Source organism: Macadamia integrifolia, chromosome 7 (genome assembly GCF_013358625.1).
Source record: "Macadamia integrifolia cultivar HAES 741 chromosome 7, SCU_Mint_v3, whole genome shotgun sequence".
NCBI lineage: Eukaryota > Viridiplantae > Streptophyta > Magnoliopsida > Proteales > Proteaceae > Macadamia > Macadamia integrifolia.
The window spans coordinates 28178243-28193531 of NC_056563.1; the positions used below are offsets into that span (position 1 = coordinate 28178243).

At 37.5% G+C, this 15289-nt stretch overlaps 2 protein-coding genes across 3 annotated transcripts in view; both read left to right on the forward strand.

The window, feature by feature from the left end:
* Positions 1 to 6041, forward strand: part of LOC122083631 (nardilysin-like) — a 47993-nt gene extending 41952 nt beyond the window's left edge. For both annotated transcript variants that reach the window (XM_042651499.1, XM_042651500.1), the window contains exons 18-19: positions 2086 to 2207; positions 5568 to 6041. In XM_042651499.1, the coding sequence (XP_042507433.1) occupies positions 2086 to 2207; positions 5568 to 5811 (366 nt within the window). In that variant the 3' untranslated portion in view covers positions 5812 to 6041. The remainder of the gene's footprint in view (positions 1 to 2085; positions 2208 to 5567) is intronic.
* Positions 6042 to 13595: 7554 nt separating this feature from the next.
* LOC122083244 (expansin-A8-like) lies at positions 13596 to 15059 on the forward strand. Its single transcript, XM_042650972.1, has 3 exons — positions 13596 to 13804; positions 13898 to 14210; positions 14303 to 15059. The coding sequence occupies exons 1-3, from the start codon at positions 13675 to 13677 to the stop codon at positions 14604 to 14606; spliced, it is 747 nt and encodes a 248-aa protein (XP_042506906.1). The 5' UTR covers positions 13596 to 13674; the 3' UTR covers positions 14607 to 15059.
* The last annotated feature ends 230 nt before the right edge of the window (positions 15060 to 15289 follow it).

Genomic DNA, 15289 nt, shown 5'->3' on the forward strand with positions numbered 1-15289 from the left:
TGGGGGGGAGTGTTTGCATACTCTGAATTCTACGTAAGAGATACACACTAAAATTTGACTCGATTGGATGGCCCCAAGATTCTGCTATGTCGTTATCTAATTCTTCTCGATCGAGAATGTTGGAATTGTGTTGAGGCTGTCCAATGGTGGTTCACATTAAACTTCATTTGTCATATTTATACAGCTATGTAATTGATCGTTGATATGTTTTTTTCCTTTTTTAACTTTACTACTTATACTACAGGTGTCTTGTGGCCCCTTTTTGTATGGTTTCTTGGAAACTATTTCTGGCCCAGATAGTGTTCTGAGCCCCCAAGCAGGCATTTCTTATCATTTATTGGCTCCTATTTCTCTTTCTGAAAGTGGGATTCTTAGAATGCGCTTTTAGTCCATTCTCAAATTCTGGTTTTCCGGATTTCTGAACTGAACATTAATGTGTACATGCACCAAGTTGGGATAAACACTTGAAGTGCACATTTTATAACCAAAACAGTATTGTCTTACTCCTCACCAGTGCTATCTTCGCACTGGCACTGACCTCACCGTTATTGTCTGATTTGCCTTCATCTTCAACAGCCTCCGCAGGTTGGTTCTCAACACTCGTAAGTGGTACTCTCCCCCTCCCTCCCTCTGTGTATGTATGTGTATGCAGTGTGAGTGGGTGTGCAAATCTCACCCTTTCCCGAGCACTCCACCACGTCTCAGTTCTCTCACCACTTCTACCTCCTCAGTCTGTTTTTTGTTTTCAATTATGCATAGCGGGTTTTCTCCTGCCTCTTTCTCTCTCACAGTTTCATTCAGACCCCCTCCTCTCTCTTCTCTCTCATGTCTCTCTGATTTCACAACCTCCACTTCTCTCCCCAATTTCAAACTTTTTTTTTTCAATCCCCTTATTTTCTACCCTCTTTTTTTTTTCCCTTTTATAAATATGGAGTAATTTTATTCAAATGACAGGTCAGAAGGATTGGGGGCGAAAACATTTTTTTTTTCTGATTCAGAACGGTTTCTAAATCCTCTTTCTGAGAATAAGCATAAAGGGTTTGTGAGAGTCCATATCAAGGAGCCCTTAGTTACTTTTCCATAAGAATAATGGTTTTGTGGACTGTTCCAGATGTGGTTCTGACCTATATCATTTATTGCACGGTTCAAACCGTGTGGTCATTATCTGTGATCATTTGGGGTATGACTGTATGAGTACTGTTAACTTGTTTGAGGACTCTGATTTTGATAGTTTGATGATTACCATTTTGGAATTGGAAAATATTAGAGCTCTAGTAAGGGGAAATTTTTGTTATATAAAGGGGTTTTATAGAACACAATTTCTCACACTTGAGGCAGAACCATGCTGCTAGATGAAATATTTGTATATTTATTATCATGGCCGTTATATATGTTGTATATTTTCTATTTCTTCTGCTGAAATGTATGGGTAGACTGTCAACATGGCCATGTGGCCTGACAAAGTAACAATAACAGACACAAACCAGAGCAATATTGAACTTGTCTCCGAAATAAAAAAGCGTATCTGTGGAAAAAACAGCAGCAATCAAGAAAATTTGAACATTTGCGCACCACTATACTAATTATAAGAAACAAATACAATGGTATTTATTCATTGTAAAAAATTTCATATCACCTGGAATTATTAGATGAGCAAAGCAAGTGGTATTTATTCATTGTCAAAGAATTTCACGTTGAACGATGGTGATGTATATGGAGTTACACTGTACAAACTCAAATAAGTTATTTGGAGATTTATCTGTGGTTTAGTTTTGCTTATTTTTCAAGCTTACTTCTCTGTCTATTTTTCTTGGGTCATTAAGTTGATTGTTGCATATAATGGGAATATCTTAATTGCTGTTGTGCTTGTCTGGATTCAACTCTGCCAAGTCATGTATTAGATGTTGGTTGAGTCCAGTCCTTGTCAATAAGTTTACGATGATGATGATGATTACAATGCTAACAACAAGAAAGATGACGACAACAATAATAATAGTTTCTACAATTTATATTGGCATTGTTCATTACTCTGCTGAAGTATATGTGCAGCACAATATGTCTCTTACAGATATTTTGCTGTTACAGGTTGGTCTTGATGATGAGTCATTTGAGAATTACAGAAGTGGATTGATAGCAAAAAAGTTGGAGAAAGATCCATCACTCACATACAAAACCAATCATCTTTGGGGTCAAATTGTTGACAAGAGGTACTATGCTTTTATTTTTCTTTTAATGGAGATCTTTAATTGCCATCTTCAAATGGAGTGTGAGATGATGTCGTGCCATCTCATCGGGGACCAGCATTTATGGTCCATCGTAGAATTTAGATTTCAGCATTTAATATATACAGGATTGAAGTATTGCACCTGATCCAATTCATGGCCATTTTTCCCCACAATTTAAATCCTTATTCATCCAATGGATTGTGGTTGATCAAATGTTTATCATATAAAGCAGTTAGATCTACCTTGGATGTGCAGAGATTTTCTGGTTGGTTTATAATAGAATAGTGGGACATCCGTAATATAATTCCTATTTTTTTGTAGATGGAATGTAGAGGGTACACTATTCAGAATATCAATTTCTCATGTGTAATACTTTTGTGTCTAATTCAATGCTTATATTTAGGTTAAAAATCTTAGTGTGTGAAATTCTCTGTTAACAGTTTTTAATTCAATGCTTAATTCCTTTGACAGTCAGTTGGTTTGGCATAATTTTTTTTCTATTTTATATTTATGATTTTCAAAAGGGTAATTTACAGCGCCACCCCCTAGAGAATGCCACTATTAGAGAGACACTTCCTTCGTAATACCAAATTACGCTTGCACCCCTTACCGTTAGTCACTGTTAGGGAATATACCTCATGTGCTGGCATCAACTGGTTTGTTTTTTGTTAAATACCAAAATACCCCCATCACAGACCGTCAAGCTCTATCGGCTGTACGCCGACACTAGGCCTCAGCCTTAAACAACAAAAACAACAGTAGCAGCAGCAACGACGCGCTTACTATCATCGGCCTTCGTCGCCGACGTCATTGCCGTCATCTTATCTCTACATGGTTGGTTGCAATCTGCTCGACAGTGGCTGTGGCAGTAGTAATATCAGTGGCAGTGGTCAATTAGGCAGCACCCCCAGCTTCGACGACAGGAGCATCGCTTCGAAGTCCCCCTTCCCATCCCCAACATTTGCGACAACCGTCATCACCACTACCGGAACGAAAAATGGTGAGGAAAAGAACCGTGTGTGATCTGGATCTCCAAACAGACGATGCTCAAAGTGATCTGGCCCTGCCGTATGTGGCTTCTCTGGTCAGTCCTTGTTCCTATCGGAACGAGACCAAAACAACGCCGGCACTGCCACCACCAACAGAACAGCTAACTCCGGCCGAGGAGATGGGCTCCTGCTCCTTGTTTCAAATTTTGTTTTAACACGTTTATTTTCCTCCTACAAACATTTCAGTTTAGCACCCAATCCCTCTCTGGTCTCCCTATCACTGTTCTTCTTCCACCGCTCAATTTTCGATCTCTCTCTCCATTTTCGGTGGAGACGAGATGGGAAAGGGTCCAGGACTTTACACTGATATTGGCAAGAAGACCAGGTGGTAACGTGTTCTTTGCTGATCTCATGTTAGTTTTGTCTTCCCTTGACCCTCTCTTGTGTGTGTGTTTTTTTTTAAAGGGTAAAACAGTCATTTCAAATCCTTATTTAACAAAGACTTACGGTAGGGGGTGCGAGCATAATTTGGTACAGGGGGTGTCTCTCTAATAGTGGCATTCTCTAGGGGGTGGCGTTGTAAATTACCCTTTTCAAAATGACCACTCTTTTACTGTTGTTGCAATTTTTCTCTATATCAAAGTGCCACGAGGATTGAGAAAGTCTTTTAGGGAATATTTGGAACCTAGATGTTTGAGGTTGGGAATTGCAATCTCAAGCCAAAAATCAAATATCAGGCGTCTGGATGCACCAAAATCATGGATGCGATATCTAGGGAAACTTAATATATGGATGGGTATTCAAAATTCAGAAAGCCAGGGTGGGGGGTGGATTTTGTAAATCATGAATATCATAAAACACACAAAATTTTGCACTCCAAACTGTTTCTTTTATGTTAATGTTGAGATTCTCCAATTGAGATCACATGTACAGAGTCAACTTTGTTCCATTTTGTGATCCACTAGGCTGTTGGAATGGCCAAAAATGCTGTACAGAGTCAACTTTGTTCCATTTTGTGATCCACTAGTCTGTTGGAATGGCCAAAAATGCCCTTACTGTATCAACCATGCAATCAAGATTGAATTGGTCACCAAGGTTTAATAAAGCACCAATTATGAGGCATGCTGTTCTTTACGAAATATAAAATTCCCTTGTTTTGTACATTTCAGACTGAACTTTCCTTAGTATGTTGAACCCAATTATAGGGCATCTGATGCTTTTAAAATGTGACCAAAACGCCCTTGTCCTATCTCTGATGGAATGGAGGTTAGTTCCCAAAAGGGAGAAAGGCCTAGTCATGACCCTATTAGTTATATAGTAATCAAGTTTCAAAATGTCTGCAACATCAGTCAGTTTCTAATGACTAAAATGCCCTTGGCATATTGATTGCACAGTAAAAGTATAAGGAAAGAGTCACATGTAGATAATTAGGTTGTTAGGGCGCAAAATAGGTCGATTTGGAGCAATCCACATGAATCGTGATCATGATCCATTTACCACTAAAGCATCTGAATATGATTCTTTTTTTTTTTTTTTTGCTAACGAGTATCCAAGCCTTCATCATGACTAGTCCCGTGGGCCCATACTGACCCCACAACCGCATGGACGGGGTCATACTGGGATTGAATGAGAACCATTCAAATATCTGTGTATGTTTTGAGATATAAAATCTGATTCAATTCCATACTATGCTAGTTTCTTGTTTGGTTGTTTGGGTGCTTTATGGTGTTATGTCATGTTGGACAATATCTCCATATGGCACTTGTACAGAAATTTGGATTTATAGTGTGAAGATTCTAGTGATTATTTTTTATGAGAACATGGGTTTGGCGAAAGTGATTTTGAGAAAATGGTTTTGGGATGATATTCCCTTGAAGTGCATCCGTATATCATTCTCCAGCAAACATTCTCTTCAAAACAGTTTTTGTCTTGATTGGAACCGTATCTAATATTATGATTCGTCCTCTTTCTTGACATTCAAACTCTTGTCAAGGTTTGAAACTATTACATGTCTCTTGTAACCATAGGAGCATTGCGTTTTCGATGCCCCTCAAACCCCTTTCTCCATTTAAGTAGCTTTAGTGTATTGAATTTTTACCTTTTATGTCCATGAAAAGTTCTGGTTTGGGTTTATGAATTCAAGTCAGGATTTCAATTCGACTGGACTGTTTTGTGGTTGCTCTGCTTTTGAAGTGCATAATTATGCTAATTCTAAACTTCCTGTTATACTTGAGAGACCTAATGGAATTATAATTTCTTATTTGAATTAGACTACTTCATTATCATTGTCTTGGTTATGTCATTTACTGCACTTGTTTTTGGTTGTTGAAATTAAATATACTTGCATCGTCAGGTACTTGTTTGATATGTCACAAAAGGAAGCAGAGGAGCTCCGAGGCATTAGCAAGAATGATGTTATATATTGGTTTAATACATATCTCAGACCATCATCTCCCAAGTGTCGAAGGCTAGCAGTTCATTTGTGGGGATGCAACACTAATATGAAAGTGGATGAAACTCAAGTCAAGTCTGTGACGATGATTGAAGATGTTGGTGCCTTTAAGATGTCTGCAGATTTCTATCCCAGCCTTTGCTAAATTAATGGCTTCCAATTGTTGGTCATGACACCAATCAAAGCTATTATTGATTGTTGGGAGATTTGATAGTTATATATGGCGGTACGTTGTATCCGATTTCTGAGATAAAAAGGGATTAGGAATGAAAAGAAAAAATTGAAACCATTGGGATTCACTTACAGAGATTCTTGGAACGTTACATTCTTAAAAGTCTTTTGTTGGTCAATAAATTCATTTATTTGATTGTTTTATCCCTTCAGCTCCATTTATTTACAGTTATTACTTTACTTACCTTAGGAAACTATTTGGACAAAATTGTAGCAACTCAGGAACACAAAAGGAAAATGAAAGAAAAATAGGTTGCCATGATTCAAAGAACACACGTACATTTTGGTAGTCTGCTTCGTCACAATAGTCTTGAAATTTTCAATGTTTTATTTTGCCACTTAATAAACTTTGATTGAGTTTAATCTTGACATGTGAACAATAGCCTCGTGTCCATATTTATCTATATACAAAATGTCTATCCTCATCTAAGTTGGTCACATGCTAGTTAACGTGACTATGTAAGTTTATATGGTTTATGCAACCAGAAAAACATTTTACTCAAAAATTTATGGACTCAGTTTTCCTTCTTTTTTTTTGTTATTTATATCCCTATAGAATTGCCTAAGGAGATTTTACTCACACAAGAGGGAGGGATGGAGGGGGGGAATACATGTGATAGGAGTTGATCCCTAAACCACAAACCTAGCGTCTACTTTACCAGTAGAAACTGCAATCAATGTATTATGCATTGGATTCACACCCAGTTTTCCTTCACTTATGTCCGTCAAAGGAACTTCCCTTCACTGTGGGGCTCGATGCTTAGTTGGGATTTGGGAAATTTTCAACCTAATACTATACGGCAAATAATTAAAACCGTAGAATGGTCGGTGAACCATAGGTGGAGGAAGGATTCAAGGTTTGCTGAGTTGATACCAAAAAGATAAGTTAAAAGAAAAAAAAAAAGAAAAAAAGATATACTGACTCAGCGTATCGACCAGTCCGATGCCTGCAGCTAAACCCTGGGGGCATGTGCTATGAGCACCCGTGTCGATCATCTGCAGGTCACAGTCTCCATACCATAGGAACCACGCAATCTAAGGCCACCAGGTCCTGCAGTAGCAGATCGCTCGCTAGGTGTCAGGCAGGGGGGAACCACCACGTCTCCTTCGCCTCCAAGACTGTAATAAACTTCTCTGTAATCCCTTCCCCAAAGAAGTGAAGATGGGTGGTGCTGGTGCACGGTGCATGGTGCATGGTGCATGGTGGCTCTCAATATTTTAGGAATTGAATATTGTCAAACGGCCGGGTTTTTTTTCTTTTTTTCTTCCACTTTTTTACATATATTGTGTCAGATTCATATCAAACCAGATTGATAAGGTATTCGATCTACAAAAATCAAACTGAAACTGATAACGCATAATTATCAGGCCGGTTTGGTCAATCGATTGTTTTCAATCTCTCAACGGTTTCAATAAATTAAAAATCAATGTTAATTTAATAAAAATTTTGATCCATCAGTCGTTTTTTCTTTTACATCCCTACTTAGTTTTGAATATAATCGGTTTATTTTATTTTATTTTTTTTTTTTTTTTTTTGTGTCGGGTGGGGGTGAGGAGGAACACTACCTCTCAAACGCGAAGTCAAATGTAATATTCTGTAAGTGGTCTAGCAGTAAAACTTCCTAGAGAAAAATAATTTTATTTGGGGTCTTCTATCTCCTCCATTTATAAAATTATATTTCTTTTTTTATTGCAGAAGAGAAAAATAATCATAGAAAACACCAATGTAAACGATGCGGCGCCACTTCCCAACTTTATTTTCCAAAATAAAAAAGATGAGCATGTCAACTGATGTTTAATTTTCATTTCCTTCTTGAGCCTATCAGCTATGTTTAAAAAAAATTAAAAAAATTATGTTTTAAAACTTTGAGCCATTCTCCATTTCTCCTTGCTCATGTCCCGGTTGAATTTTTACAAATTGGTTTTTCTCTCACATTAACCCATGCATGGAATCAAGGAATCTAAGGCTCTGTTTGGTATCGTTCTAAAAAAACGTTTCTGAAGTTTTTTCGTTCTATTGGAACGAAAAAACGGAATTTTCTGTTTGGTGCACTTATGGTCTGTTTCTGTTTTTTTAGAACAAAAAATGAAAAAAAACAAAAAAAAACTGAAAAAACGATTCCGTCCTCCCAGTTTCGTTCCTTTTTACAAAAGAAAAATCCGATAAAAATCTAAAATTTTGAAACTCCATTTTTTCGTTTAAAAACTGCGTTTTGACATAGAAACTGAAATTTTCATTTTTGACACGAAACGATGTTTCTGGAACAGAAACGATACCAAACTAGCCTTAAGTTTCACTAAGCATGGCAAAGTCTTAGCACAACCCCCATTTTTTATTGATAAAGTCTTAGCACAACCCCCATTTTTTATTGATAGAAGACCTCTCAAACAAAGTCATACTTGCCCAATGGTCCCAAATTCCAATATTGGAAGCCAGTCCCAAGAGGAAGAGACATAAAAGCTACAGTGAGGCCGACACAGAATCCTCAAACTCTGTCACTGATGCACCCAAGGAAAAGGAAGGGTCATCTCCCAATGAAGCTCACATGGTAGGGTAAAGGTGGTAGGCACTAGTGTCCCTTTGTTTTTTTGGTAAAGTCTTTAATCTGATCTGAAAATATGGCTGCCATGAGTTCAGCAGCTCAACTGGGGCCTTTGGCAACTGCTATGACCAACTTTGCTACTACCCTTGGAAAGCAACTACTAGAAAGTAAGGGCAAGTTTTAAAAATCCAACCCGGGATCAAGATCAAGATCCGGATCCGGATCCATCTTGGTTGGATTCCGATTACAATCTCATTCTAGATTAGAATCGGTTAGATCAGTGAGAATTCAATCAAGTTGGCCCAAAATTTCCCTAACCCTAAATTTTGAAAGAGGATCAATTGATCCAAATCAACCAGAATCAAGATCGGACTCAGTCAATTTCAATCCCAATTTTAGTCGATCCAACTGATGAATCCAAATCCGTCGATCCAGTTGAATCGAACCGGATTTTTAAAAACCACTTTCTGGGTAGGGTTGCAAAGAGGGGAAGAGGGTTGGGTATGTTTGGGGGGACCCTAAAACCCATCCATGTTAGTTGTGTTCATATCTGTCTAAAGGTCCCTAACAAGTGGGACTAAGGGACAATCTTGTGAATGGACCTTTCCTTAGCCCCCAACTAACAACAGTGAAAGATAAAACCCACATGCCTTCTTGTGGATGTCATTTCAAGTCCCCAATGATCAGAAAAGGATGTGTTGGGGTTTCATTCCGTCTTGTCCCAGACAAACCTCTAATTTGTTCTAATCAAGATGGAAGGATGAGGGGGCAGAAAAACAAGAGAGGTTTTCTTTGCCTAACCACTGAAGATATATCATCTATTGACTCAAAAATGATCAAATATGAACCCTTTTAATTTCTAGTTCTATAACAAAGTAAGACAAGAAGATTGATGATTAGTTCAAAATTAAATCATCAAAATTTGACAAATACAGTAAGTTTTGACTTGTGTAAATACCATTAATGTCTTATGAGTTATGTAGGGGTGCCAATACCTAAATCGAACGGTAAAACCGCCCCGTATCGAGTTGATTGAACCTTGATCAAATCAAACTGAAGCCTTATTGGGCCGGTTTTGATTTGGCATATTGCAACCCCCTTAACAAACCCGCATTGGAAACCAAATGGACTGGAAACCAAACCAAAACAGATTACGAAACCAGACTGAAATCTAATCAAACCGGTAAGAAACCGAAACAGCCCAAAATTCAATTAAAAAAATCAAAATTTGCATAATTTTGTATGAAAAATCAGATCCAAACCGGTAAAAAACTGAAACCAAAGCAAAACTGAAATCAAACCACACCAAAATCAAAACCAAAATTTCCTTATTTGTTCGGTTTTGGTTTCACCATTTCCACACCAAAATCGATTCAACCTGGATCGAAACCAGTCCAAATCAAACCGTTGACACCCCTACTCTTATATATGACTTTTGTGTTGAATTTGGGAATTCAGATCAGGTTCACATATAAGAACAATCTCATAGGTTCTTGGACCGTGGATTTGAAACATATTAAATAAAAAAAAGAAATAAAATAGATTCCAAATCCATGGATAGGGATGAAAGAGAAAAATCTCGTATGTGAACCTGATCCACTGTCTAATTTGAATGGATTAGTAGGTAGTTAGCTATAGAAAGAAACTACCTATGATCTATTAGCTACAAGTCATAAAAGAGAAAAAACAGTAGGTTTTGTTGAATGATTGGAGTTATTGGGTGATATAACTTCTCTAGGGATTGCAATCTTAAAAAGACCAACCACCCAAATGGCCTAAGATTTATAAAGAATTTATTGAATATAGTGGTACAAGGTCTGGAGACCTTGATACTATTGTGTCCATGACCATTTTAGTTCATAATTTCCTGCATTCTTGAAGGAAACATATGGTTATTTTCCATATCTTTAAACTCAAATGAGAGAATAAATTTTATTTTCTTATCAATTATGGTCAGACCACATTGGACTATTACATAATAAAGAAGAAAATCTTGCTCAAGAATCAAAATCTTTAGAATAGTTTTTTTTTTAGAGTTGACGTTGTGAGTGCTTTCTACAGCTAAAAGGTGGGGAAGGGGTTTAATCCCAACATCGATCGAATAGCTTGTGGTTATTGAACTTACAACACTAGGAAAAGTCTCTCTACCAGGAAACTCAGGCTTTTGAGTTAAACAAAATCAACCCACAAAAAAGTATTCGGAAGTGTATAATTATTGGACTAATGACTTTTGAAAAGGCCTATCTATTCTGAAACTCAGGCTTCTTGATGAAGCACCAACAGCTCAACAAAGTCTAGAAGAATAATCTCTAGAGAGAGATTTGATTGGAGAGAATCTAAGAGGTGGTTGAAAATTGAAATTGGAGAGAGAGAGAGAGAGGGGGGGGGGGGGGGGGGGGGGAGATTTGGTTGGAGAGAGAAATCTAAGAGGTGGTTGAAATTGAAGGATGTTTTATCATGGATTCCATTTTCAAAGCAATCAAGTAGACATGGGGAGCCTAAATTAGTTTGTATTTTTCCTAAGCCAACATGAGATTTCTTTATCTTCTTCTGTTAGTTAGTTTGTACATTTCTGTTTTATTTAATCACCAAAAAGTACTGAAAAGGATGCATGAATATTAGGACCCGCAATGACCAGTATTTGCATGTGCTCTAACATGGGTAGGGCCTTAAACAAATCTTCTCACCTTTCCATTCTGGATTTCATAAACAAAATAGTTTCATAAATAAAATATAAACACCTTACCTATTTTAATAAAGTATAACAAAAGGCTGCAGTATCTTATAAATTATTATTTTTTAATACAATTTCAATTAAATAAAAATAGATAAATAAATAATAAAGTACCAATAACTCCACAGTTTTTTTTTTCAATTAAATAATTAGACAAAGATACCTTTCTACCTCTAATTTCGTTGAAATCAATGAATCAGGAATACCTACGTGTCATACAAATAATATATGATGTCCACCGACAATTTATAGATTGACAATTTCCATTGGTTGACATCTATATTTTAATAATAATTTATTAATTATCTTATCTCGTAACCTAATTAGATAATATCATGGACTATTTATTTATTTAGCTAAAGAGAGCAAAAGCTTACCAACCTTTAATTAATTTGCTTTAAAAAAATAAAATGTTTATTTATTTATTTGGGTAGATAGGGCACGATTTTGATTCCTTAGTCAAATTTTAGAACTAAATTCAATCAGATACCTCCCATGTATTAGCATTATCTCTGCACATTTGGCCGCCATCTATTTCTTTTTACTTTATTATATAGTAGCCGTCCATTTTCTTTTCTTTCTTTTTTTCCTCCCATATTTTTAGAATAATCATCTATTTCTTTTCAATTATTTTTCAAGGATTCTAAAATGTATTAGATTTTTAAAATTTTATTTCACCACATGATGTCATAGCCGAGCTCCATTATTGTTGAGGCGAAAAATATGAGTTAGATATTTAACAAATTAAAATAGAAAAGAAAAGAAAAGAAAGAAAGAAATGTAAGTTATGTATAGGCTTAAGGCTTTCCTATTATATTAAGGTGGAAATAAATGGGAAAGAAGAGTTATCTCTTTAAGGGCCAAGCATACGTTGTAAGGACCAACATAATTCGTCTTTCATATCCGAACATTAATTTTCAACTCTTTTACGAGGGAAAAAAAAAGAACTTAAAAGGAAAGGTCTCCTCAATAAAATTGAATCGCTTTGATGTGCACTCAATCCAATTTTAGTTTTAATCTTACCTATAAATGATGGTATTTTTTTTACTGCAAACATAATTGGTTTCTACTTGTTTTCTTTTGGTATAGATAAATAGGAGAGTTTCCCTACAGTGCCAATGGGGAGGAATCTTCTATGCCACATCAATAGTGGTGGGAGATTCATTTTCATCCATATGGGACCCACATGAATTTGGTACAGAGTAAAAATTTCATATGAAAAGCCAATGTGGGGAAAATTGTCTGAAATATTATATATTTATTTTAAACTTAACCTCCATCCCTTAATTGGTCTCAAGTCTCAACTTCCCACCTTAAAATTGACCGCTTCTGATCGATTCAACATTTTCAATTCTTGTCAAGAAACACTAGAATCACAGGGTTTTCATAATTGAGGACTTCTTTTTAGGGTTTTTAGAATTGATTCAATCTCAATTTGATCTAGATTAGAATCAATAGGGACCGGTTGATCAATGCTCTGAATCTCTACTCAATAGCAAAAAGACTCAACCCATTACCTCTTGACTGCACCAGCTACGACTTCGCCTACAACTGTCAGTTATTTTTAAATGGTTTCTTGAAATTGTTTCTTTAGATTCATGAACCTCTCAAGGGTTCGGATCCTCCCCAGCCACTAGGAAACTCATTAGAACAGTTTGAAAGGATCCGAGTACACCACACACGGATGCGCATCCCCAGACCTTTCCAACCATGGTTTGCACGTAAGAATGCCCAAAAGCTGGAGAGGATCTGACTACCGTCTCTTGAGGTCTCTTGACTATCAAGCTTTTTTTTTTTTTTTTAAGTGAAAAGGTCTCTTTTACTGACTGTAAAGTTACACTGAAAGCCAGCGATACACCTCAGCAATGCCAAATCAGAACCGCCCCGTCCAACCAGAAGCCTTATCTTTTCTTTTTTGGGTGGTCGGGCCTACTACCCACGTCACCCACCACACTAATCAACCCATGCGCTTTCATGTGGACCTAACTACCCAACAGAACACCGACACGTAGCCCCACATTAGGTTATCTAAGATTCCAATCACGTGATCCCCGTAGAATTCCATAAATGACCTGTCGGTCCCCATTTCCAAAACCTCGTCCAAAAAAAAAAGGGTAAACAACGGCAATAAATAAAAATAAGGTGAAACCGTTGGGAGGCGCATGTGCGGGCGGGGGCCCATGGGCTTAGCGGTTGGTATTCCAATTGGAACATTTGCATGTGCACTTCGATTTTTTGCCTAATTACTTACTTCATACCCGTTACGTGGCTCTGACCCTTTTCAAAGCCCAAAGCCCAAAGCCCCACCACCACCTCAATCGTGAGAACCGCTACTTTTGTCTCTTTATCCACACTACCCCACACCCTCTGCCTTCTCTTGTATAAATCCACACCTTCAGCTTCTCATTCCTCACCATCCTCTCTTCTTCTAACCCCAAAACCTTCCTCTTCTCTAACTCTCTCTCTCTCTCTCTTTCTCTCTCTCTATCTCTCTTCTCAAATGGCCATTACCATTGCTTCTCTTCTCTTCTTCTCTCTCTTCTCCTTACAGAGAGCTTATGGTGACTATGGAGGTTGGGAAGGCGGCCACGCCACATTCTACGGAGGTGGCGACGCCACCGGCACAATGGGTAAGCTTAAGCCTGATTTTTTTTTTTAACCCATTTGAAGTTCTTCCTTAATTAAGTACTGTTTGGATTTCTAAAGGGTTTTTTGGTTTTCAGGTGGAGCTTGTGGGTATGGGAACTTGTACAGTCAAGGATATGGTACTAACACTGCAGCTCTAAGCACTGCTCTCTTCAACAATGGCTTGAGTTGTGGATCTTGTTATGAGATGAGATGTGATTCTGATCCTAAATGGTGTCTCCCTGGAAGCATCATCGTCACAGCAACAAATTTTTGTCCTCCCAACCAAGGTTTATCTAACGATAACGGTGGGTGGTGCAATCCTCCTCTTCAACACTTCGACTTGGCTCAACCGGCTTTCCTTCAGATTGCTCAATACCATGCCGGAATCGTCCCTGTCTCCTTCAGAAGGTAAGAACTTTCAACGGCTCAGATCAACTTTTCCATCTGGGTCACACAAAGATTCGATGCTAACGTGTAGGATTTCCATTTTTGTTTGGCAGGGTGCCCTGTGTGAAGAAGGGAGGAATAAGATTCACGATCAACGGTCACTCTTACTTCAACTTGGTTTTGATCACCAACGTCGGCGGTGCAGGGGATGTCCATGCAATATCAATCAAGGGGTCTAACACGGGCTGGCAACCGATGTCTAGGAACTGGGGCCAGAACTGGCAGAGCAACTCCTACCTGAACGGCCAGAGCCTCTCCTTCCAAGTCACCACTAGTGATGGAAAAACTATCACTAGCTATAACGTTGCTCCGGCCGGTTGGCAATTCGGTCAGACCTTCGAAGGAGGCCAATTCTAGAAGACCCGGACAGACCCGGTTGGACCAGTTTTCCTCGGCTTATGAATGAGGAAATTGTACTATATCTTTATGGCCATTGATGCTGAGGTTGTTATAGTAGCACCCGCTGGGCCTTCTTTTTATATATAAGAAATATAGTTGGTTGGAAATTTAGTTAGGTCAGTTATTGATACCTTGTTTCTAGCTTTGTTGAAATCAAGGCAAAGGGTATCAAAGAAAAAATGTACTTGGACTCTGTGTGGGTAGAGAGAAAAAGAGATAGAGATAGAACTAGATTTTAGTTCCCACTGCAACTTGTTTGAATTTATAGAAAAAACAAGTGCATGGGGGCAAAAAATAAATATCATTTTCATTATGATAATCTTGCTTATGTTTAATTCAAGGAGTGTCATTAATGTCATTGTGAAAAAAAATTCTATATAGATATGAATGTGATTTCTTCATTTTTCATAATTTGTGCTCTATTCATGTCAACGTAGAAAAGAATCTTTGCATGCTAAACTAATGATAATACAGAAAATGGTATCATCTTCATGGGAAACATGTGGCTTACAATATGAACCCCGCATTTCATTATATGAGAGGATGCATTTTAGAATATGCATTATGGATCGTGTGCTTCTTTTTTCCTTTTTCTATAATGGTATTTATGTTGAATCAGTATTTCATCAAAAAAAAAAAAT